Source organism: Halichoeres trimaculatus, unplaced genomic scaffold, assembly GCF_033239565.1.
Source record: "Halichoeres trimaculatus isolate MK-OKI-2021-1 unplaced genomic scaffold, fHalTri1.1 fHalTri1_scaffold_17, whole genome shotgun sequence".
NCBI classification, from domain to species: Eukaryota; Metazoa; Chordata; class Actinopteri; order Labriformes; family Labridae; genus Halichoeres; species Halichoeres trimaculatus.
In genome coordinates, this window is record NW_027437195.1 from 26,565,034 (window position 1) to 26,588,661 (window position 23,628).

The 23,628-nt window shown below is 43.2% G+C and overlaps 1 protein-coding gene across 1 annotated transcript; it reads left to right on the forward strand.

Moving 5' to 3' along the window:
* Positions 1 to 197: 197 nt before the first annotated feature.
* On the forward strand, positions 198 to 23,241 carry znf106a (zinc finger protein 106a). The gene is made up of 22 exons (XM_074692177.1): positions 198 to 294; positions 3,465 to 3,542; positions 5,765 to 5,826; positions 8,884 to 9,078; positions 11,042 to 12,796; positions 12,872 to 13,316; positions 13,398 to 13,467; positions 13,550 to 13,704; positions 13,853 to 13,913; positions 13,989 to 14,267; positions 14,346 to 15,120; positions 16,650 to 16,699; positions 16,892 to 17,034; positions 17,129 to 17,263; positions 17,436 to 17,552; positions 19,450 to 19,641; positions 19,738 to 19,800; positions 19,907 to 20,026; positions 20,106 to 20,177; positions 20,281 to 20,352; positions 21,276 to 21,416; positions 21,917 to 23,241. Exons 2-22 carry the CDS (start codon positions 3,489 to 3,491, stop codon positions 21,971 to 21,973), a joined length of 5,013 nt encoding a protein of 1,670 aa, XP_074548278.1. The 5' UTR covers positions 198 to 294; positions 3,465 to 3,488; the 3' UTR covers positions 21,974 to 23,241.
* Positions 23,242 to 23,628: the final 387 nt, after the last annotated feature.

Consider the following 23,628-nt stretch of genomic DNA (forward strand, 5'->3'; position numbering starts at 1 on the left):
AAGCCGGAAGTACAGGAAAAAGTTGTCAAAATGTGTGGCAAAGTGGCCAAGAATTCCTATAAAACGACATTTGTAAGCTGTGTTGACATGTTCCAACAGTTTAAAACTCAAACGCTGTTGCAAATTTCTGATTTTTTCGGGTTTCGTTCTCCTATTCAGTTCGGTTAATCCGTGATGTACCTGAACGCACCGCGGGTTGTAGTTCCGTTATGGGGGCGAGGAGGCGGATGTTGTTGTTAGCTTCAGCGGTGGATGAGAAAATGCTGTTCTCCTAAACATCTGGATGTTATAAAGGTAGCAAACAGCCCTAATTTAGTGTTTAAAAACTATGAAAACAAATTATCTTTGCTGCATCCCCTCATGTGTTTATTATTAATCATCCATGAACTACTTTAGAGGTCTAACGGTGAAGTTACTGACTAGCATGCTACTGCTAGCCTGCTAACCCACCAGCTAACCTGGTTGTATAATGTTCTTAACACTTAACATGGTTCTTGTTTAAAGTGACAGGCGGTTAGTTTTGCTGATATTCTTGGTCGCTGTCGAATAAGTCTTTACGTTTTTATTAAATACTACTTTAAAGGCCAAACAGATAAGCTGTGCTAACAATCAGAACCCAGCTCTGTGCTGTTCATCGATCTGTTGAGTTTTTCTAGCAGCTTCAACTCGTTACTTGGTTGAAGTCATCGTTTGTCATTGTCATAGAAACTTTTATATACTCTTGCATGATGTGTCTTTCAGCTCATAAGCAAACAAAACAAGTTATTGTGGTTAAATTGGTGTTTGCAGACGCAGGGGTGTGTACAGAGATGTAACAAGGGGGTTGCAAGCTCCTGCCTGAACCGGATTTGGCCACCCCAGCTGCCACTCAAAATCCTGGGTAGTGATTGGCTGTTTGCTGTGTCAAAGGCGGGACTTGAGCTGGAAATAGCTATTTAGACTGTGGCTGTGTTTTTAAAGGCTAACTTCTGTTCTTATTTTTAAAGAGGACATATCATGCTGATCCCTGATGTAATACTTACATATAATATAATGAATCTGAAAACAAGACCTTTCACCCCCTGAATTTTCAAAAATTTTTCAAAAAATGAGATATTGTATTTGCTTCTGATATCCTAGAACGAGATTTGATGCCTCTGAAAAAAGGTCATTGACATTTGGCCGCGACATTTCAACCGTCGTGACGACACGAGGATCCTTTCTTTTTATTGGAGTAATCTGATAAAGCAGCTCCTCCTTTGTGATGTCAGTTAGTCACACAACCGCCACCGAGGGATACACCCACCAGGAGCTGAGTATAAATACATCTCCCTACCAGCTCTGGCTAACTTGACTGAGTGCTGGATGTAGGGACTCTGCTCTGCTGAGCAGCTCGGCTTTACATGGTGAATTAGCAGTTACAACGCTGTAGTTTTAGCACATCGTAATACTTATGAGACTGTGATATTTGCATGCTTGTTCTGATATGCACTGTGAACCTGGACCACAATAATGCTGCGGTAATAACATAGTGAGGAACTGATGGTAGAGGCGATCTTTAGACTACACTTTCAGCATGATGGATAAAACAGACAGAGAAAAGTGAAGGAGCAGGATGGAGCCCTGTTATAGAAATAGTTTATTGGTGAAGTCTGCCTATATTTCCACGTATAAACTATACATGTTACAGTACCGGTTTGACTCACCACACTGAGGCGTCCTGAGATGATCTGTGTCCAGGTGGATTTTCTTCCTCCTGAGCTGCAGAACCGTCCGGGTCTGACTCGGGGTCCAATACAAAAGGACGTATCCTACACTCTGACATTTTATTAGTGCTATCAATGCCTTACGGTGAAGTTTTGGCAAACAGCAAACTTGCTCGGTCTGCTCCATTTAATGTGGCGATTTTGAAAATACTGCCTTGCTGCAAAAACCGCCCCCTGGCTCTACCCCCTCCGCCGCTCTGATAGAACTGACCAATCAGAGCACAAAGGGCTGTGACGTTGCGAGGTTACTGGAGGTCATTCTCGAAACGGAGCGTTTCAACGAGATCTTCAACATGGCCTAAAATGAGGATATTGAGAACGCTATTGTGGGGCAATGAAGGAACTAAATGACTTGTACTGAGGGCAGAAATGCTTTACAGGCATCCCTAGTCTGGCATAATGAAAAGGAGAAACAAGCATGATATGTCCCCTTTAATTTTGTTAGCGATGATAGCACACCGTGTTATGAAATCATTAAAAGTTAGTTGTCCTAGTTTATTCTCATGTGTCTGAGAAATTGTGAGTATGTGCCGTTAACGCTTTGGCGTTGTCATGAAACTCTCCAGATTTAATGAAGCTCATTTACTTTGGACTCGTAACTTTGAGCCATCTACTGCTTTTGCTCATGATTGGATATTTATTCAGGATCTAGCTCTGTCCTGCATGTGGCCCCCCTGAGGATTCAGAGGCTTTGAAAGAACTTGACCCTTGGTTTATACCAAATTATAAATATCTGACCTGTGGAGCTTCTGCAGGGAGGAGAAATGGTGACGGAGGGATTGTGTGGAGCGTTTCATAATGTCATAACCAGAATATAGGCCTCGCTAATGAGCGGGATGGGATATCCAGGCCTTAGCCAGGACCATTATTGGACTTAATGCAAATGAAACATTTATAGCCGACTGTCAGGTCACTCACTTCTGAGAGGATGAGTCAGTTGTGTCCTGTTTGTTTTGGCTCAAGGGGACAGCTTTCAGATTAACACAGGAACAGGGTCTTTCATGCTTTCAATCAATTAATATCCCCATCAATGAATGTTCTGTTCTGCTGAGAAAAAGCACGATTGAGTGACACTTTATTTGACAAATGCTGACTAGCATGTTGTGAATATATTTGCATCAGTTGTTAGAGTTGTTAGCTGTTTCGTACCTTGTTGTTTTTTTGCTGTTATACTTTTAGATTTCAGACTGAACCAAAACTTTTCACTGATTCTGAGTTTTTATTCCAGTTTTCATGTATAAACCAGTAACATCGCAGAGACTCCACTTGGTCAGCTGCATCCTGAGCAGGCGATGTTACCGTAGAAGAAGCTTCTAACCACAGGCGTAACCTCAGCGGCCTTTGGCTCGTGGCTCGCTGGCGTTACTTTCCCACCCTGTTTGTGGACGTTGAACATGTCCAGACATAGCCGTGGTGCTGCCAGGGCTCTGCTGCCTCTGGGTCAGAGAGCTGCTCTATCAGCAGACCAGATTTAGACCAGGGTCCAGGTTGAACTCTGAGCTGGTATTCGGGCCGTGGTGCAGGGCAGTGCTTTCGGGGGTGTTGTTTGGAGCAAGTCTTGAGATTTCTGTGTTGTGTTTGATGAGTTTCTGAAAGTAAAGCTTTAAACAAACATAAAAATAAAACAGTTTCAGACTCTGTATGTTTAGTTTCACCATAATGTTGTTTGTTTTTTTAACTGTTAAATCCTCAAGCTTTACACCTTTTCCTCTCTGACAGGGTTGATCCACACTCGTGACCAAGATGGCGAGGGACAGGAAGTGCATCCTCTGTGAAACAGTCCACGTATCCAGACAGGTAACTCACCTTCAGCCATGGTTTACTCTTTAACTCAAAGAGCGGTTTGGAGCTCTCTGCAAAACTAACATACAAATTTCAGTCGCACGTATTTGTGTAAAAATAAAGTAGGAATCTTTCAGGATACCTTAATCTTTTAAAGCTCCTGAGATGATTTTCTAAATGGTTGTGGAAAAGATTGAAAATAAAGCTGATGTGTCTTTATGACCTAGAAAAACTCATGAAGCAAGGAGTCAGATGATGTCTGAACTGTGCTTTAACACCTGAACCCTGATTAAGGGGGTAGGTATCAGACCAAATGATTGGCAGCAGCAACATCAAGTGTTCACTTGAAGATTAAGTGATTGTTTTAAAGAAAAAAAATAGTTTGTACAGAACGAGGATCAGTAAAGAGATGTGGTGTTAATCTTTGCCACCAGATGGCACCATAAGCACCACAAACTGAAAGTTCCCCTCTGGAGTTTTAACTGTTGGTGTTTTCTGTTATTTGACTCAAGCAGAGGAGAAGTAAACTAATGCTGCGCTTATTTCTTTGGTATGTCTGAAATTTTTGTTATTTATTCAATCTTTCATTCACTCATTCATTCTGCTAGACCAAGAGTCTTTAACGTGTGGCTCTGGAGCCTCATGTGGCTCTTTGACTCATTTGCAGTGGCTTCTTATAGCTTTAAAAAAAAATGATTAAAGTCAAGAATTTTTGTTTTTCTGACAGAGGTATTGATAATTAAAGACACTAAGCCGAAATAAAATCATGAATCAATAGTTTGTTGAACCAAATATGCATCACCTCTTGCAATAAAGCTTTCAATTGTGGGGAAAATTTTGCAAATTTATTAGAGTTTTTTTTAATTCATTTTTTTGACATTGTTTCAAATTAAAAAAAAATATTTTGGAGATTTTGCAAATTTTTAATATTTTTGCAACTTTCAAATTCTTTTGAAATCTGCATTTTTTAGATTAATTTAGTTCTTTTTGTAATTTGCAGATTTTTGAAATATTTTTTTTTTTTTACATTTCTTGAAATTTATTACATTTTTAAAATTTCTTTTATTGAAAAATTTTGCAATTTGTTTCTAAATTCCCCAACTTTTGAAAAATTTTGCCACTTATTAAAATGTCATTTATTTTGCAAATTTATGAAATTCATGACATGACAATTTTTTCTCTTTTTTAATATTTGCAAATTTATTGAAAATAAAAAAACTAAGACATCACATGTACAATTTCATAAACACAAAAAACTTCTTGTTTAAATAGTTACTGACTAAATTTACATGTTGAATTTTACTGTAAAGACTGTTTTGTTTTACTTTCTGTCCTTAATGTCATCTATGGTCTTAACCCCTGTGTTGTTATGGCTCTCATTTGTTTCTATGTGTTATTTAAATTTAGTTTATTGATGTTCTTATTCGATTTTTTTACTGTGCAGCATTTCTTTAACTTAGTTCTTATTTGTTTTTCTCATCAACAACAATATACTACTAGACATATATACTAATACATGTACAGATATGCATTCATACACTTACATATATACATAGGTACACATTTCTTTCTTTTTTTTAATCTCCTTTTTCTTTTTACAGCTGTACATTTAGATATTAAGTGAAACAAAAACCAGATTGACCACTCCAAAGAATATACTGGTCATAAAAGCAGGAAGGAAATGTGAAGCATCTGTGCAGCATTTTGGTAAACGTGATTGTTTTTTAAAATGTGCTAAAGAAATAAAGCAGATTGCATTTGATTTCTTTTGTTCAAATCCTCAAAAATAAAATGCATTGAGGAAATGTATTATTTGTAATAGTGACAAAGTAAAGACAACACAAGAAAAGATTCAAATGAAATCAGGCAGTTAGAAATAAATGTTTAGAGAGGGATGGGGAGCAGTAGTAGGAAGAAACAAGAACAAAACATGAGATTCATACATCATTCAGAGCAAGGTTGATAATAAAATGCACTTAAGCAATTGCAGTGATAATAGCAATTACTGCAACTGATAAACGAAAACAAAGCTAGTAAAAATCAATGAAACCACGAGTTTCAATTCTCGTCTTGCATTTGGAGCTGAGATGATAAAGCAGATATTCTGTAACCTGTGTCATTAAAGGGTTTTCTCCAAGAAGTCATCTGTCTCTGTCACCTTTTCTGATCTTTCTGCTGCGTACTGTCAGGATATTTACACCAAATGAAAGACTTTTATCTGCTCTGTGTTTCTGCAGGAGATGGATGAGCACATGAGAAGCATGCTGCACCACAGAGAGCTGGAGAAGCTCAAAGGCCGGTGAGTTGATACCCAGCATGCACCAGTTCGTGTTTTTTCACATTGTGCAGAAAATTTTGAATGCATCTCCTCCTCCTCCTGATAAACTGCTGAGGTTTAATGAAAAGCTCTGACTTTAGTCTGAATTTATTTGGGTCACGGGGCACGTGTGCACTCAGGGCACGTGTTCATCACAAGTGTTTCTATGGGCAGCTGTCTCAACTGCAGCACATATATATTTAGACACAATCTCTCCGGAACAACAGGCGTGACCGATAGAAGGCAACTGGCTATCTTATGACGAGCCATGTAGATTACTGACGGTATGCAGCCTGTCGCTGAGGAGGAGGAGGAATCTGGAGGAGAGCAAATACTGATTAAAGGCTGGAGCTGCTGGGGTTTCATCGAGAAATGCACAAACTGTACGAGCAAGTTTCTAAATGTAGCAAATGTGAAAGAAATCAAAAGAAGACGGCACTCAAAAAACTGAAATCTTATCAAGTGTTTTTGTCTTATTAGAAGTAAAAATTGCCATGTTATACTTGATATGAGCCACATTAAATGGTTCTGTCCAGAAAAGTGTCTTGTTTTATCTTATGTTGAACATTGTTCTAGTTTCAAGCAAATTTTTGCCCAAAGTTTTTTTTACATGTAACAAGCAATTCAGACCTCATTTTTGTCTTTAAATAAGATAAAACATGCCCAACTTTCTTTCAGAGTTGTAAGGCATTTAGTTTTATCATTTGAGTCAGTCTGGATCATGCTGTGTATATATTTTTTCCATTTTGTACTTTGTTTTGAGGAAAATAGGATTTTAATGTCTGGCAACAATTGTTGCAGGTGTTCACACAGCTTGTTACTAGGACACCTAATAATAATAACAACTATAATACTAATAAAGTTATAAAAAAAATAAGATAGTTATAAAACATTTAAAAAAAGGTGTGGGCATTGGCTATGGTAAGTACTTGTGTTTTAAGGAAATTGCACCAAATAAGTAAATCATGAGCAATGCTTCAGGCAATGTTTTCCTTTGTTAGTGACTAGCTATGTGCCCCATTCACAGAAATTAGCCCATGGACAAAAATATGTTTATATTCCAGGTATAATTATTTGGTGAAGGGCAACTCTAGACACTTAAATGGTTAAATAATTCTAGCTTGTCCATCATTGTCCAGCCAGCCAGCCTCCACCTCCACAGGGTCCAGGACTGAGCTTCTTCAGCAGTCTGTTCAGTCTCTGTCTCCTGGATCCTGTCTGCTCACAGCAGGTGAAGCTCTTCCAATGTGGTGTTGGTGTCTGATGTTAGCTCTCTTAGCCATGTCTGTTAATAGCTTGATGCTACTCTGCCCTCTGGTATTCCCTCTGTTGCTGGGTTAGCACGGCTAGCTTGTCCATCTCATTGGAGATAGATCTTACGTTCCCAATAATGATGGATGGAGGGACAGGTGGATGTTGAACCAGCATGTCGTCCTCACCTCCTTCTCCTCACCTTTCATGGGGAAACATCTGGCCTCGCACCAGTTAGCATCGACATGCTACAGGATGCTAACAGCTGATTTCACATGTAAACAATGCAGCCATGGTTACATGTAGGATCTCCAGACAAACACAGGAGCAAATTAACCATACAAAGTGATGATCCACTCCAAATACAAAAATGACGAAAAAGAGACAAAAAAAATAACAAGAAACAGACAAAGAAGACAGAGCCGCTGCGACAGGCAGCCAACACCAACATGGTGGTGCCTAGCAACAAGAAACACTTTGTTTAAGTGTCTACTATCATATAAGTGGAAAAAGTTTCATTAGTAATGCTGAGTTTTTTTCATTTTGAGTAGAAAATAACATTAATACAATTCTGCAACAATTGTTGCTAGTGAGGCAAAAGGGTACAAGTACAGGGTACAAGTAACTTTTCTCTTGTTCCATTGGCAGATTTTTTCAGACCTCATTTTTTTGTCTTTAAATTACTTGAAATAAGATATTTTTCTGGACTGCTCTGTTGAATGTGGCTCATATTAAGTATAAGAAGTCATTTTCTACTAAAAATAAGACAAAAAAACTTGATAAGATTTCAGTTTTTTGCAGTGTGAGCAGGACTTGCTCCAGGCTGTGCATCCCCGTCGAGGTCAATGCTGACTCATAAATCATACACTCCAGACTGATGGATGGGTTTAAAGGTGTTTGTGAGTTCACGTCACTTTCATTTTTGACCCTGTCATTTGAGTGAAAACACAGACTCTGAGGGAATCTAACAGAGGCTGTGTGTCCCTCACCACCACCAGTGAGAAAAACGGTGTCAAATCGAATAAGTAACGCGATCTCACCGATAAAGACTTTGCCAACTGCACGAGAGGTCAGAAAATGGCAGAGCGCCATGACACAGATCTGAAAAAGAAATTGAGAAGCAGCCAGCGGAGTCACTGCCCCTCTCAGGATCACAGGATGGCATAGCTGGGAGAGGTTAGCGAAGCGGAGGCTCGGAGCAGCTGCACCAGGCTCCAGTTTCACGGCCCGTGCTCAGGATTGGTCAGCAGGAAGCTGGGGTCTATAACACATGCTGGCTCAGGCCGGTGGGGGGGACGTCAGGGAGAAGTGTGAGGTCAAATACAGACTCTGCCTTCAGTTGAGACTCAGAGCGCAGCGGACACCATCATGACAGCGCGCTAGGCTGAGGGCGCCGTGCCTCTGTCCCCTCAGTGCGTCCTGGTGCTGTACACAAACGGCTCCATGCTGCCTGCGTCCAGCCCGGCTGCCCCTCCTGCCCCCGCTCTGCCGCCTATGACCTGCTGAAGACACAGGAAATACAAGATCAGGACGATGAAGATTTTAACTTTTTATTTTTTAACAAAATTATAAGTTAGCTACCTCCTGATCTGTGACAGATAGAGAATTTGGATCTTTTCTAAGGATTGTCGAGTAATCTCCTCTCCTTATTTTACTTTGACTTGAGAAACAGAGAGTAGAGCCAGAGAGCCTCGTAGCCGGCTCTGCAGGAAGCAAAAACCGACCAGACCAGATCAAAACAATGCCTGAAGGAACCATTGAACGCCCGCTCTCGCCTTCCCTCCCCAGGGACTGCGGACACGAGTGCAGAGTGTGTAAGGTGACGGTGGTGAGCCTGACCGATTACGCCAGCCACATCTCCAGCCTGTCACACAAACAGAAGGTGGAGGCTGCAGAGAAAGGCCACGCTGGGAGCGTCTGCGAGGAGGACTACTTTGACCAGGCTCTGGTGCAGCTGGTGGAGAAGAGGAAAGAACAGATCAGGTGAGAACAGAAATCCTTTCACCACTTTGATTCAGCGTTAAACTGTTTCTGATTTTGTGATATCATCCACTTTAAAGCCAGAAATCATCCACCAGCTCCAGTTTGTGTGTACGTCGTCCTTGTATAGTCACATCCCGCATTTAGCTGCTGCCTCAAGCTGAGCTGCCGGGGAGTCATATGTCAGGAGGACTGGAGCCTAAAAAAAGCTCGGCTTCAGTTCAGACACATGCAAACAGACTTCTGGCAAACGCTGCCCTCTAGAAACGAAGAAAGCAGCAAACAGATTAAAAAAATAGTTGAAGGAAAATTCCAGAAGTGAGATGATTTGGTGTCTGTGGGTCAGAGCTCAGGATTGTAGCCTCTGGATAGAGAGCAGGAAGCTAAACTAGCAGGTCAACACTGACTTCATTTATAAAACAAACAACCCGTCACTTAGGTTGAAAAACAAAATCAATCCAAAACACTTTGGAAGTAATATTTACAAAGAAAATACCTTTTGAGTTTCATACTTGACCGTAAAATGTTTATCATTAAAAAAATGTTTCGTTTTTTTCTGTATTTTGTTTTCGTTTTTTTCTGCCCTCTGCTCTGAAAGCATGTTGAAATGTCACCCAACATATGAAAGAGGATCAGGGTAACAGCACATCCCTTTTAAAAACTGGAAATAGCTATAAAGTAATAAGAAGTTTATTGTTTAAAAAAAGAAAATATTGTGGATGTTAAGGAGGAAAAGAGTTTCAAGATATCTATATGTTTCCTGCAGATTTCTTTTGCGGAGCCTTCATACTGCTTACAGCCATCCTCCAAATTAAGAATTGAAAAAAAAAGAAAGAGAAAAAGAAAAAGAAAAAAATATCAAGACTGATGACTGCAGACAACAAAAGAAAAAGAAAAAGTTCAAATCCAAAGAAAAGGAAAGACCTTAGACGTCCTGAAGATGAGTCACAGACCTGCAATACAACATCTCACCATAAGTGTCGCTACAGAGACCCAAACTGGGATCTTTATGACTCACTGCTTTAGCAGCAGTTCCACCGGTTCGTCGCATTTTGTGGTGTTCCCACTGACTTATCCCGGGACAGATCCCCAAATAACCGAGACGAGCCGTCCCACTTTTTGGGACTCTTTCGTATGGGTGCTCGACTGAACCAATCCGCTCTCGGAAGGTGGAGCTACAACATTGCAGACCGCTGATTGGTCAAAAGAGTCGTCACTTACCCTGACAGTGGCTGCATTTCTCCTGGCGGCACACAGAGTTCTCTGAAACAAAGTTTGATTACACTTTGTATCAAAGAGCTACATGCCAATCACAGAGAGGATGAAATGCTGGATGGCCTCCATCGATGCTATTTGTTTACTGTGTTGCGTTTTTCTTCCTCGTTGGATTTATTAGCGGGGTAAACTGTGTCACGCTGCTACGGTGTCACGCTATTGTTTAACAGCTGCGACTTTTGGCATCAGACTTACACGCCCCCTACCATGAGAGGGCACAGTTTGCTGTGGAAACGCAACCAGGATCAGGCTTAACTGTACCAAACCGTGCCAAACTGTACTAAACCGAACCAGACTGCTCGGTGGAAACGCGGCTTTAGAGTTGTGACTGTTAAGTGTAGGGATGGGCGAGTACCTATACCAGGTATTGGTGTTATAGGTGTGACAAAATGTTGATATTTCAACCCCAACTGTTGTAACTGTGCTGTCTATGTTCAATATGATTCGCCACTGTTCATGAAAATCTTAAATCTCAAATCGGTCTGAAAAGATGTTGAATAAGCAGCGTTCGTTACGTGTTGCTGGTTTAGCTCGCCATGGCGGTCACAGTGTAGCGTCAGAGCCTGGACCATTTTCTGCATTCCTCACTCTCTGCTTTTAACAAATCAAAGCTAACGTGTCCCAAAACGAATTAAAAGAAGTTTGTTCAGCTGTTGGACGGAGGTTAACTGTCGCGTCTCGTTCTTTGTAGGAAAGAGAAAGAAGCTGCTGCCGCCAAGTTGGCCAAAGAAGAAGAAGAACGAAAGAGAAATGAGGAGCTTCAGCAAAGGCTGAAAGAAGCTAAAGAGCGGTACAAGAGAGAGTGTGCAGAGTGGCAGCAGCAGAATGGACCCGGTCAACACAGAACCTGGTACCGGAGCAACCAGTTCAGCAACAGAGCGGGAGAGCCAGAACCCTGGCACCACAACAGGCAGGGGAAGAGCGCCACCTGGCACGCTCAGGAGCCGCCAAACTTCCAGAGGTGGGCGTCTGAAGACTTCACCAGAGGCAGCTTCAGGAACCAGGATTCCTTCTGTAACAGGCCCTTCAACCCGGGCCCGTTTCAGCAGAACCGCCTGCCCTGGCTCAGTAGTGGAGGCAGCAGCAACGGGATCTACGGCCGCAACAACATTTCTCAGGTCTCACAGAGGGGTCCAGCTCCGCCCTGTCCGTACCCACCTCCACCCTTTCTTTTCGCACAGCCTGGTAACCAGTCTCAGAACCCAGGAAACGCTCCAACAGGTCCGACCAGGGTTCAGAACGGAGAGGGACGACCTGCAGAACCGGAGCACAGCAGGACTTCAAAGACCCACGGTAGCAACCCAAAGCTGGACAAAACCTCTCGCTGGTCCCCGTATCCCGTCTCAAAGGGGTTTGAATCCACGCCAGAGAGACTCTCAAACGTCCCCAAACCCCAGAACCAAGACAAAGCTCCAGGCACAGGGACCGTTCACAGGCAGTCCAGACCAGAGGAGAGACAGAAACAGACCGCTTCGAGTGGACAGAGTCCTGGAGGGAAGAGAAAGCCCAAAAAGAAGAACCAAAACAAAGCCAGAGATCGAAGCAGCAGCAGCAGCAGCCGGAGCAGTAGTGCTCAGAGAGACGAGCAGCTCCAGTCTGCATCAGCTCCCCCCAAACCGGGCCTAGACAAGCCCCAGAAAGACCGAAAGACCCTCACTTCTGGCCTCAATGCTGGAAACAAAACCAGCAAAGCCTCCGCTCAAACACAGCCGCAAACTAAATCAGTCGCAAGTCAGAGCAGACCCAGCAACTGGGCCCCAGCTTCTGGGCCTCTTCAGTCCAAGAAAGAACTGCAGCTCCCAGAATCCTTAGAGAAGAAGAAAGAGAGCACGGAGAAAAAGAGAGCTTGGTTTAAGATGATGCTGCAGATTTCGAAGGAGCAGCTGGAAGACGACGGAGCGGGTCGGACCGGGACGGACAAAGAAAACAGCTGCCAGCAGAACGCAGCAAAACCCAGTTTACCCGAGTCTGTGAGGCCAGAAAAACCTGAAGAGCAGCCTCCAGACAGCAGCCAGTTCCTCCAGTCGCTGCACGTCAGCACGTCAGAGCCCACGTCCTCCAACAGAGAGGCCGAGGACCACGGGAAGAAGCTGAAACACCCGGAGGAAGCAGGACAGAGCTCAGAGAGCGAAACCTCCAGAGGCGCAGAAGCACAGCAGACCGGATCATCAAGTCTCTCCAAACTGGACCTCCCCCCTGTCCTGAAACGAGACCTGTCCAAACACATCACCTCCAAGAGCAAAACAGGAAGCCACGAGCCCAACCTCAACATCGCCAGGCGTGTTCGAAATGTCAGTGAGACGCGGAGAAGTGACACGGAAAAAGACTCGGGGCTCAAACCGACCGTACGGCAGCTCATCAGCTCGTCCTCCAGACGCAACGTGAACTGGGAGCAGGTCTACCAGGAGGTCAGGAAGAAGCAGGACAAAGGGAAGGGCATGCCCAGGTTTGTAGAGACAAAGTCTCTCTGAGGTCTGCGTCAGATCCGTGCTGGTTTTAAGTCCTGTTTGTCTTACTTCAGGTTTGGGATCGAGATGGTGCCGTGTGAGCAGGAGGACCAGAGCCAGGAGGAGGACGGCGTCCCCCTGCTGGAGGGCTTCCAGTGGGAGTCATTCATGGACGTGTCCACACCTGGCTCCTCCAGGAAACGCTCCTTATCTGAGAGCTCAGTGGCCCCGGCCTCCTCCCACTCCCTGTTTGCATCCCTCACGTCCCCGGAGACGCAGAGAGACCAGCCCTGCTCAGACCTGCAGGTCCTCCCTGTGTCCCCCAGACCTCAGGCGGATGGAGGAGATGTGGAGGAGATGCTGGGTCAGAGCTGTGATAAAGCTCAGAAGGAGCTGGAAAAAGTGAGGTCGGTGACTGTGAAGACTCTCCAGAGGTTGGATTCAGTGCTGGGAGACAGCAGCTCAGGGACCGAGCAGCTGGATGGTCAGGGGGCGGGGAAGAGGCGGCGAGCAGCCGGGGTGAGAGACGAATCGAAGTCTGTTTACAGGTCCTAAAAGTCAGGAAGCTCTGGAGACACTGACTCTTTCTTTCTGTTGCAGGACGTCCCGAGTGCTGAGACATCCTGCCCCGAACACAACAACAAGAGGAGGAAGGTCAAATCCAAAAAAGGTGAGCGTCTGTGTCCAAAGGTGCCGCGTGCTGCTGGTTGAGCTTCTGTTGATCGTTCGCCGTGGTCTTTTTGTCCCTGCAGAGCGTTTACAGATCGATCAGCTGCTCGCCGTGTCTCTGAGGGAGGAGGAGCTGAGTCGCTCTCTGCAGACCGTCGACAGCAGCCTGATCCAGGCCCGGGCTGCTCTGCAGGCCGCCTACATGGAGGTGCAGCGCCTCGTGGTGGTCAAACAGCAGGTGTGTGTGTGTTTCTGAGAGACCCTGTGAGGACTTCACTTTTATACATTTATCTGTTCATGATTTAAAATGAAAATATCGCAGCTGTTCACAGCATGTTGTTCATAAAGCTGCGCTGACTCTGATCTCATGCTCTGTCCGACTGAAGCTGAACGGAGAGATGAACACGCTGAGGAACCAGCGCATTGAGCTGCTGAAAGGAATGAAAGGTAAGATCCAGTCACATTCTGTTTTCAGGAAGTTTGGATGTTGGTCTGGGTTTAATGTCTTGTTTGTGGTCTCAGGGAGCATGGATGCAGCTCCTCAGGTCCCCCTCAAAGAAGAGAGGATGGATCCAGTAGAAGCAGAGCCTCATGTCCCCACGTGCCTCTCATCCCCCGCTGTGATGGATCCTGCTCCTCGTGCCTCCCCTCCCTCCTCCTCCAGTTCCTCTAAACCCGTCGCGATCAAGCAGGAGCCTCAGTCTCCGGTCCACGTCAGCTCAGACCCCGACCCTGTGGAAAACCTCCTCCCGTGTGCCCACAGCACCACGCCAGAGCTGCCCATCACTCCTGCTGCCTCAGGTAAACCTTCTGCACTGACCTCCTGATGGTCTCCAGGTGTCCTGTTCCTGCTGACCTGAGTGCTTTCCTCTCTTGCAGACCCTGCCTCTCATTTCCAGACGTCTCCCGCAGGAAATCCTGAGCTGGACCAAACTAACACAGAGCATCATTCTGAGAACTGTGCTGAGTCTGCAGACCTCAAAGAGGGTCTGTCAGGACTGGTTCAGACCGTGGAAAAAGCCATACAGGCGACCAGGAACTTTGCCTTCCCTCCACCCGACTCCAAAGCCTCCATAGAGCTCCTCTCCCCCAGCAGGAGGGGCTCTGAGGCGGGGAGCGTCGGCAACTGTGCTGCTTCACACTCCTTTGAGACTCCGTCCGTCCCGAACCTGCCCGCGTCCTCCTCCATCCCGAACCTGCCCGCCTCTCCCTCAGAGCTGCGGAGCGGGAAGCGTGTGAGGAAGCTGAAGAAGAGGAAGGTGTTGAAGAAGGCTCAGGGGGCGGAGCAGCCGGAGAGCAGCGACACCGAGCTGGACAGCGAGGCTCTGAGGCCGAGGTGGCTCCGCCCCCGCAGGAGACCCAGCGGCAGCTCTCAGGTCAGCACGTCCACGCTGCCCGTAGAGGACAGAGAGGGCGACGTGAACATGGAGGCAGGCGAGGACGGGAAAGACTTCAAGAGCCCCAGACACACGGAGCTCCCTCCTGCTGAGCTCATGGTGAATTCTGACCCAGAGGAGATGATGGAGGTCGCCGCAGACTGTCAGCAGCCTCTCAGGGATCCAGCTCAGGTCTCACCCAGGTCCAGGCCGCAGAGTTTAGCCTGCAACGAGGTTTCATCCACCAGCGACATGGAGATCTGTAAATCCTCAGAGAGGTGAGACACAAACAAAGCCTTCATCAGAGCTTCATCATGTCAGATTACACCGTTATAAGATTTTTCAGGGTTTCCACTCATCCTTTAGAAGTCTTAAAAAGTCTTAAGTTCATGTTTTTAAAATTAAGGCTTTAGAATATCTTAAGTTAATCAAATAGGCCTTAAATACTTCACTCAGAGATCTTTAACTTTCTGGACAGGACTAGTTAATGTTATATATTTTCTTCTATGTAGGCCTGTCTTGTCCAGACATTTACTTTGGGATCTGGTGTGCAATTTATCTACCCGACCAAAGAAAGAAGTACCAGAGAATATCAGTCCATAACATATAAAAGCCCATTTCTGCTAATTAAAAATTTAAAAAAGAAAAAAAAAGTCAAATTTATGAGATAAAGAGTAAAAACTATGTGACTAAAATTCATGATTGCAAGATATTTTTGTCAAAATTATGAGATAAAAAGTCTTAGCTATGAAATTGTTAGATGAAAAGCACAAAATTATGAGATAAAAAGTCTAAATTATGAGATTTAAATTCATAATTGTAAGATATTTAGTCAAAATTATGACATAAAAAGTAAAAATTGTGAAATAAGGTCCTAAATTATGTGACAAAAGAAAAAAATATGAAATTAAAATTGAATTTATTAGATAAAAATTAAAAATTATGAGATAAAAAGTAAAAATTATGAGAAAAAAGTAAAAATCATTAAATTTAAATTCATAATTGTAAGATATATTGTCGAAATTAAAACATAAAAATTAAAAATCATGAAATTAAGTCCTAAATAATGTGACAAAAGAAAAAATTATGAAATTAGAAACTTAAATTTTGAGAAAAAAGTTAAAATTATAAAATTAAAAAGTTGTAATTATGAGTTAAACAGTTTATATAAAAAATATAAAATGTACAAAATATAAATAATATATAAAAGTTGACATAAGACATATGTCCAAATTATGAGATAAAAAAGTAGAAATTGTGATCTGAAACGTCCAAAAGTATTAGATAAAATGTTAAAAACATAAGAAAAGAAGCCAAAATTAATTAATTAAAACGTCTTTATTTTGAGATAAAAAGTTGAAATTAGGAGATGGAAAGTCAAAAATATGAGATAAAAAATTTGAAATTCTGAGATAAGAAGTCACAATCAATCTTAAAAAAGAAAATTCTGTCATCTCTATTTCTTAAAAAAAAACACCTCTGTTGTTTTCTTTCTTTAGGAATACAGTTTCTAGTCATTTCTTGGCTTTAATCCCTGTGATATGAATTATCTGCATGCTAGCTAGCCTGTCAGGGACTATGGATAAGTGCAAATTTATTGAGGGTTGGCTTGACGATGTCCGTTTGGATTGCAATACAGCAGACTCCCCTGACTATCACCTTTATTTATAGCGTTTTAGGCCTTAAATTTTATTTGAGGTGACATCAAAAAGTCTTAAATTTGACTCACTGAAACCAGCAGATACCTTTTGATAACAACAGTACAGGTCTTTGTTCTCACTCAGCTTCTCTGTTTTTCTTCCTGCAGTGATTTACAGGTTCCCTACGTGTTGCTCAGAAGAGTGGAGACCTTCTCAGGTACGTGGTCCTCTCTGTTCTCTGATGATCTGCTCTCTGCTCTCTGATAATCTGTTCTTGAGAAAGGAGATTTAAAAAAAAGGGAGATTCAGTATCAGTTAAATTTGTGGGAGGGTTTGGTCCATGTCATCTGAACTTCCTGTAGAGAAAAGTGTTGGAATGATCCTTTAAATGTACTTCTTGATTTCACAGATGCATCCGACCATGGAGAGGACCGTCTGCCCACTGAAGGTGCGTTCGAGGGTCACCAGGAAGCCGTGAATGCCGTTCAGATCCACAACGGGCTGCTGTACACGTGCTCAGGAGACCGAAGCGTCCGAGCCTTCGACCTGGTGGTGGGTGCAGCTCTGCCGCCGTGTGCTCACAGTGTGTGTGTGCTGTGTATGCTCCTTTAATCACACTCCTCTGTTTCTGTGTGTGTGTGTTCAGAGCCATAAATGTGTGGGAGTGTTCGAGGGTCACAGCTCTAAAGTGAGCTGCCTGCTGGTGTCTGCTGCTCCCTCCCTCCAGCCTCGCCTCTACTCAGGCTCCAGCGATCAGAGCATCCGCTGCTACAGTCTCAAGGTGAACACACACATTGGTTATTGTTTGGTTTCATCACATCATGATCTCTCTTTAGCATGTTCTGCTCCTCTTTCTGTTGACTGAAGGTGGTTTGTTTGTTTTTAGTGATGAATATTCATGAAGCTTTGAGTCTTTTCTCTGACGATGACTTTTTGTTGCTTCACGTCCTCAGACGAAAGAACTGGAGCAGCAGTTCTCTCTGTCAGACCGAGTCCTCTGCCTCCACAGCCGCTGGAAGCTTCTGTACGCCGGGCTGGCAAACGGCACGGTGGTGACCTTTAACCTCAAGGTGAGATGGAACGTGTTGCAGCTTGTTTTCTTTTCTAGCCTCTAGTCCCTAATTCACACATAAAGTGTAAGCACCGCATTCTTTGCCGTACTTAGAAAGCTGTGTGTGGCTATTACGCTGCGAGTCTATATTTGCCAGAGTGTGCTGCAGAAACGCGTGAATCTCTACAGAGCAGATCGTACTAAACAGGAAATCAGACAGGAAAATGATCAGAGTATCAGGTCATTTCAAAATAAAGCTCCATGTTCTGGCTCCTCATTGTAAATCTCATCCTTGTAAATAAAAACTACGTGACTGACTCATGGCCAGAAGTCATCAGTAGGTCAGATCCAGAGGAAATATGATGTTTTGGACGTGAAAAGTTAATCTTGAAGGTCAAAAACTTCATAATTCTATACAACACAACACATCCTTTCTATAAGGACACCAACAGAAAGTTTAAGCATGAACTGAAGGTGCTGAAGTTTTTGGAGGGCCAGGTGGTTTTAACATGCTAAGTAACTCCTTAGCTGCCAGCCACTTTCAGCGCATCTTGAACGATCTTTCAAGACCCAAATAATCTTGTTTTCTTTGACCATGTAAACACCAAAACTATCTAAGAAGAGTACAGTATACCCTTGTTTTTTCGCGGGGGTTACGTTCCAAAAAGAACCCGTGATAGGCAAAATCTGTGAAGTAGAAACCTTTAATTTTTTTTTTTTTTTGCAATTTTATACAATTAAATACTCTACTATACATTGAAAAGAAAGAACAAACCATTTTACAGGCCCAAGCATTTGTTTCACAAATAAAAGTACTTTAGAAACGTTTTTTTCAACAAATAACTTCCATGGTCTTGTTGCAGACAGTTGCAACCCTTTTTGCATCCTTATTAAAACTTATTGCTGCTGTCGTCCTTATGTTTTTTTCTTCCTTCTTTATGGAAAAAACGGAAGATTCATTAATTCCGTAATGCCGACCTACAGCCGCATAGCTTTTACCTTCACCTAGCATGTCCAGAAGTTTAACTTTATCTGCGATAGATAGCATCTTCCTCTGCCTTTTGGGCCCTGCCGCAGGTGCTTTTGTCGGTCCAGAGCGTTTTGTCGACATTATGGGTTTTAGAGAAACTCGAAATTGCAAGAGAATTTGCACATACGTAATGTAAATTTGGCAAGCTGTTTTACGCACGTGTACATATTAAACTGCAACGTTATTAGCGCACAGGTAGAGAAGAAGCGGAGTGACTTTTTAGCCAATCACAATGCAGAACACAATGCACGATGCAAATCCGTGAAGTAGCGAAACCGTGAAAAGTAAACCGCGTTATAGCTGTAGACTCCCTTCTTTTGTCTCTCTTCCTGTTTTTGATGAAAAAACAGACAAAACATTCTTATTTTGATCACGTTCGTCTTGGGCGCTCCATCCTTTAATCCTCTCCATGATCTCTGTTGTCTTTCCTCAAGATGGTGCCGCTCTTTCTCTCTGAACTACCGCAACACATCCTCAGTTGGAGCGTGAGCTGCCTGAACTTTTCTGACTTGCAGCGTCTCGCTTTGACTGTGTCATTTCACATCTTCTCCTCATATCCATGCTGAGCTCTCATCCAAAAAGCGCACCGCTCTCACCCACAGTAGTTTACGAGCAGGATTTTGACTGACAAACTCCGCTCATTTGCTAAAGAATCTGTATCATGTGAAAAGCACCAGAGACAAAGTAAGGATGCAAACACAATAAATTTAACCACATTTTCCTTCAGGATGAATAAAGCGGATCTGGTTTAAAGAATAAAGTTGTAATCTTACAGGAAATGGTAACACACTCAGTGAGAAAGTCAACGCAACAGTGATCAATCAGAGAAACTGGAGTAGAGGTGTTTCCATGTCTGGTCTCTTATTTTGAAATCCCCTCTTTTCAGACCAATAAGGAGATGGATGTGTTCGAGTGCCACGGGCCGCGGGGCGTGAGCTGCCTGGCCTCGTCTCAGGAAGGAGCCCGGAGGCTCCTGCTGGTGGGTTCGTACGACAGCACCATCAGCGTGAGGGACGCCAAGAACGGTCTGCTGCTGCGCACGCTGGAGGGACACACCAAGACCGTGCTCTGCATGAAGGTGGGGCACCCTCAGATGGTCACGGCTCGGTGAGAGCATGTGGATGTTCACGCTGACTGTCCCTCCTGACTCTCTCTGATCCTCTCTGTCTCTCAGGTGGTGAATGATCTGGTTTTCAGTGGATCCAGTGATCAGTGTGTTTACGCACACAACATCCACGTGAGTCAAGTTTAACCAGTTTACATGTTTAAATCAGAATTTAATGAATTCTTGATTTTGTTTCAGAGACTGTCTCTAATATTTACTCTTCTCTGTCTCCTCTCAGACCGGAGAGCTGGTGCGGGTCTACAAAGGTCACAGCCATGGTGTGACAGACGTGTCCGTCCTGGGGAAGGTGATGGTGACGGCGTGTCTGGACAAACTGGTCCGAGTCTACGACCTGCAGGTCTGCGTCCAGCCAGTTGTAGTCCCACGTCCTGAATCTTGTTGAACATGACAGTAAAGGTGTGATTTTCTCTCCTCAGTCTCATGAGCTGCTGCAGGTTTACGGGGGCCACAGAGACATGGTGATGTGCATGGCCATCCACAAGAGCATGGTGAGCTATTCCCCCTTTTTTCTCCCACATCCTGAGTTTGTTTAAACATCATCTGAAAATGGAAGCTTTTTCATTCTTTTAAAGTTGTTTTAATGTGTTTCAGATTTACACGGGCTGTTATGATGGCAGTGTGCAGGCTGTGAAGCTAAACCTAATGCACAACTATCACTGCAAGGTGAGTTTAAGGCTTCCTACTCATGCAGCCGGGTATTTTCAGAAACAAATAAATAATTTCGTCCACACACACTGGGCCAACAGGCCTAAAGGTATAAAAATGTATGCGGTTTCCTCAAGGGGCAACATCCAGTCAGTAAAAATGAAGCCTTTGGAAAAGTGCTAAAGTCGCTGTTCATCCAGAATCCGCTTGAGGCTGGCTGGAGAAAGACCGGAAGTCATGTACACACCCAGCCATAAAAACAGACTTTTACGGCATTAAAAAAGATATTTACAGCGATCGTTTGATTGTCCAATCAGAGACACAGCTCAGGTCATGTGGCTGACGAACACCCTGTAGCTGTTCGACATGAAACTTACAGCCGGCGTCATTACGAATGTGGCTGCGTCATCTGCTTGGCTTCATTTCAAGTGTCAGGAACAGACGGGTGACGTCGTGGGGGCTACGTCCATGTTTTATACAGTCTACGGTTTTCCCAAATACCCGAATACGTGTGGACATGGTCTAAGGAAGTGTTGGCTCTGAGTCTTTGGGTCGACAGTAAATCGACCTTCCTTATCAGGGTATCATTCGTTCATTCCATATCCGTTTTGGAATCCAAAACCGGAAAACGAATAACCACTTGTTATTCATTTTTTGGTTTTCAAATCAAAGATCAGAAAACAAATAACGGTCTATTTTTCGCTGTTTTGATTTTGTTTTGAAATTAAAATTAGAATATGAGAGAATGGAATTATAATGGGATTTTTAATCCGTGTATGGTTCGTTCTTTTGTTATTCTGTTTCAAAACAAAATTTAAAAAAATGAAAAAACAGACTTGTTTTTTTTTGTTTTTCTGTTTTAAAACCAAAACGGAAAAGTGGAATAACAGAAAAACAGATAATACCCTGATACTTCCTCTCACGCTGTCTTGTGTTTCCAGTGGCACGGCTGTTCGCTGGTGTTCGGGATGACGGAGCACCTGCAGCAGCACCTCATCAAAGACCACATGATTGCCAACGCGCAGAAGTGCCGCTGGAGGAACTGTGACGAGTTTTTCTGTGCACGCAACGGCTCCAAGCAGGTAAAAAATGACAGAGTCCTAACACTGGGGAACACAGTTTTTGTTGAGTTAGGTCTGAAAGCTGTTTTTAACTAATTTCTGGGCGTGGAATCCAAAACTGATCTCAGTTTTTCTCTATCACGTTAAGTTTTTGAACGTTGACGTATAATGAAATATGAAAGAAACAGGCACGACTGCAATGTTTATTTGACACTGATGTTTTTACAAAGGATATGTCTACTCTGTCTCAACTGTGACTGCACAAACAAGTTGCAGTTGACCGTTTTCAGCTGGCAAGTCTTACTACATCTAAGAAGTGGAAGTTTGGTTATCTGGAGAAAAAAACTCAACATGCTAGAAAAAAACTGACTGCAACTTTGGATTCAGCATGCCAACTTTAATTAGCATAAAAATCTAACCCAACAGATTTTTCTTTCATATTGTTCCTCAGTGTGATCCATCTTCATGCTTGGTTAATATTTTTATGTGTAAGTGTTGATTCCTGATGCTGTCTGTTGCAGGCGATGCAGGTGCACATGCAGAAACACGCTGAGGAGGAGACTGAAGCAGAGCCTTAAACCTCCTCCCCTCCTCCTTCTCCTCTCTAACCTCCCTTATTAGGGGGGGATTTTCTTGGGACCCACTTAAGTTGCGAGTGGCGCCTGATGACTCCATCCTCTATGTTCCGTGTTGGAATCCAACCATGAAACATTGATAAAAGGAGGGTTGGTCGTTTTTTACGTTGAAACCCGCCTTCCTCTCTATATATCTCTCTGTCTGACCACTGCAGCTCCTCTTTCCACTGACCAAAGGAAGACAAAGAATCATGTTTGTCGACTGTCGTTTGTTGAAGAAACTTCAGGGTGTCCAGCAGAGGGCGCTGTTTCGCTTTCCTGTTAAACCGCAGCAAAACGATGACCGTCTTGATGTGTTGGCTCCATTATGGCATGGGTTAAGAGATGTTTTTACTGTTGTGCAGTTGTGATGTGTCTTGTTGAGCAACCTTTCCTCTGTTTCTTTTTTTTTTTCTTAAATTAAATCCACCTTTTCACATCATGAGTAACCTGGTGTGGTGTAGCTCTCCAGGCTGTTTGGAATCAACAGAGTGATATTTGTTTTAAAGGAGTTTTGTTGAAGTGACCTTAAGTTATTTATTTCTGGGAAAATCCCGTTTTATTTTCTCTTTTTGTTTGCAGGTGGCGTTTTCTTTTTTCCCTCTTGTTGCTCAGGAGTTGAAGGACTTTGGTGCAGTGTTGTTTTGGCACTTGAGAATTTACATTTGCGGTGAAAACAGAACCAAGCTGTGGTGTTGGTTTGTTAAATGTGTTTCTCCGAGTGAGTTTAGTCCGTTCGTAAGGAGAGGTTGGACTCAGTTTTTTCTGGAGTGAGTGTGAACTAACGTTTTTATGACACAGTTTTCCTCTTTTGAACTCGTCCTGTGTTTGGTGGATTAAGCTGAAGGCACTGGAGCTGTATTTTTTCCACAGGTGGTTTTCTAACGAAGCGTGGAGGTGATGTTGGAAGTCTCGAGGAAGGTGTGCGATGTGATGCGATGGAGGAGCTTGAAGGGAAGATTTAGAATTCATCTCCCATGCCATACTTCATCCGCTGTGCTCGGCCACTTGGGCCAGATTGTTGTGTTTTACTGTGAAGGTCGTGCTTACAGCTCGCTCTAGGTTGTGTCCTCTTTTTAAAGGCTTTTTCTCCAGCCACCATCTTCCACACTCACCTCACCTGTTCAGTGTTTCTGACTGAGGAAAGCGTGCAGTTCGTTCTTACCTGGCATTCCTGAGTTTCTTCAAGTTTTTCAGTTGTTGTCAAAGTTGTTCAGAGATATTTTGTAAGAAAGTGCAATCTATGACTTGTTATAACGATTAAAAAAAGTTAAAACACTATAGAGTCCATGTGCAGTTTTTTTTCCTTTTTTGGTTTACAGACATTTTGAAACCCAGAAATGTTTCCTATAAACAACTTTTTTCCCAGACAGGCTCAGATTATTAAGATAAGGGCTTGATAATATTAAAGCCACGATGTTATGCTAATTTCAAATGATCTCTGCTTGATTTACATTTTAAAAATCTTTATTTGATTTAAGCTTTTTGGCTTATTTTTAGTTTTCAAAAGAAATATTATCCTGAAATGTTGGATATCAATATTTATGAGGTAACAGAAAGTGACTCTGAACCACCCTGGTTTGTTTAAGGTTACTCATTGTTTTTTAAGATTAAAAAAG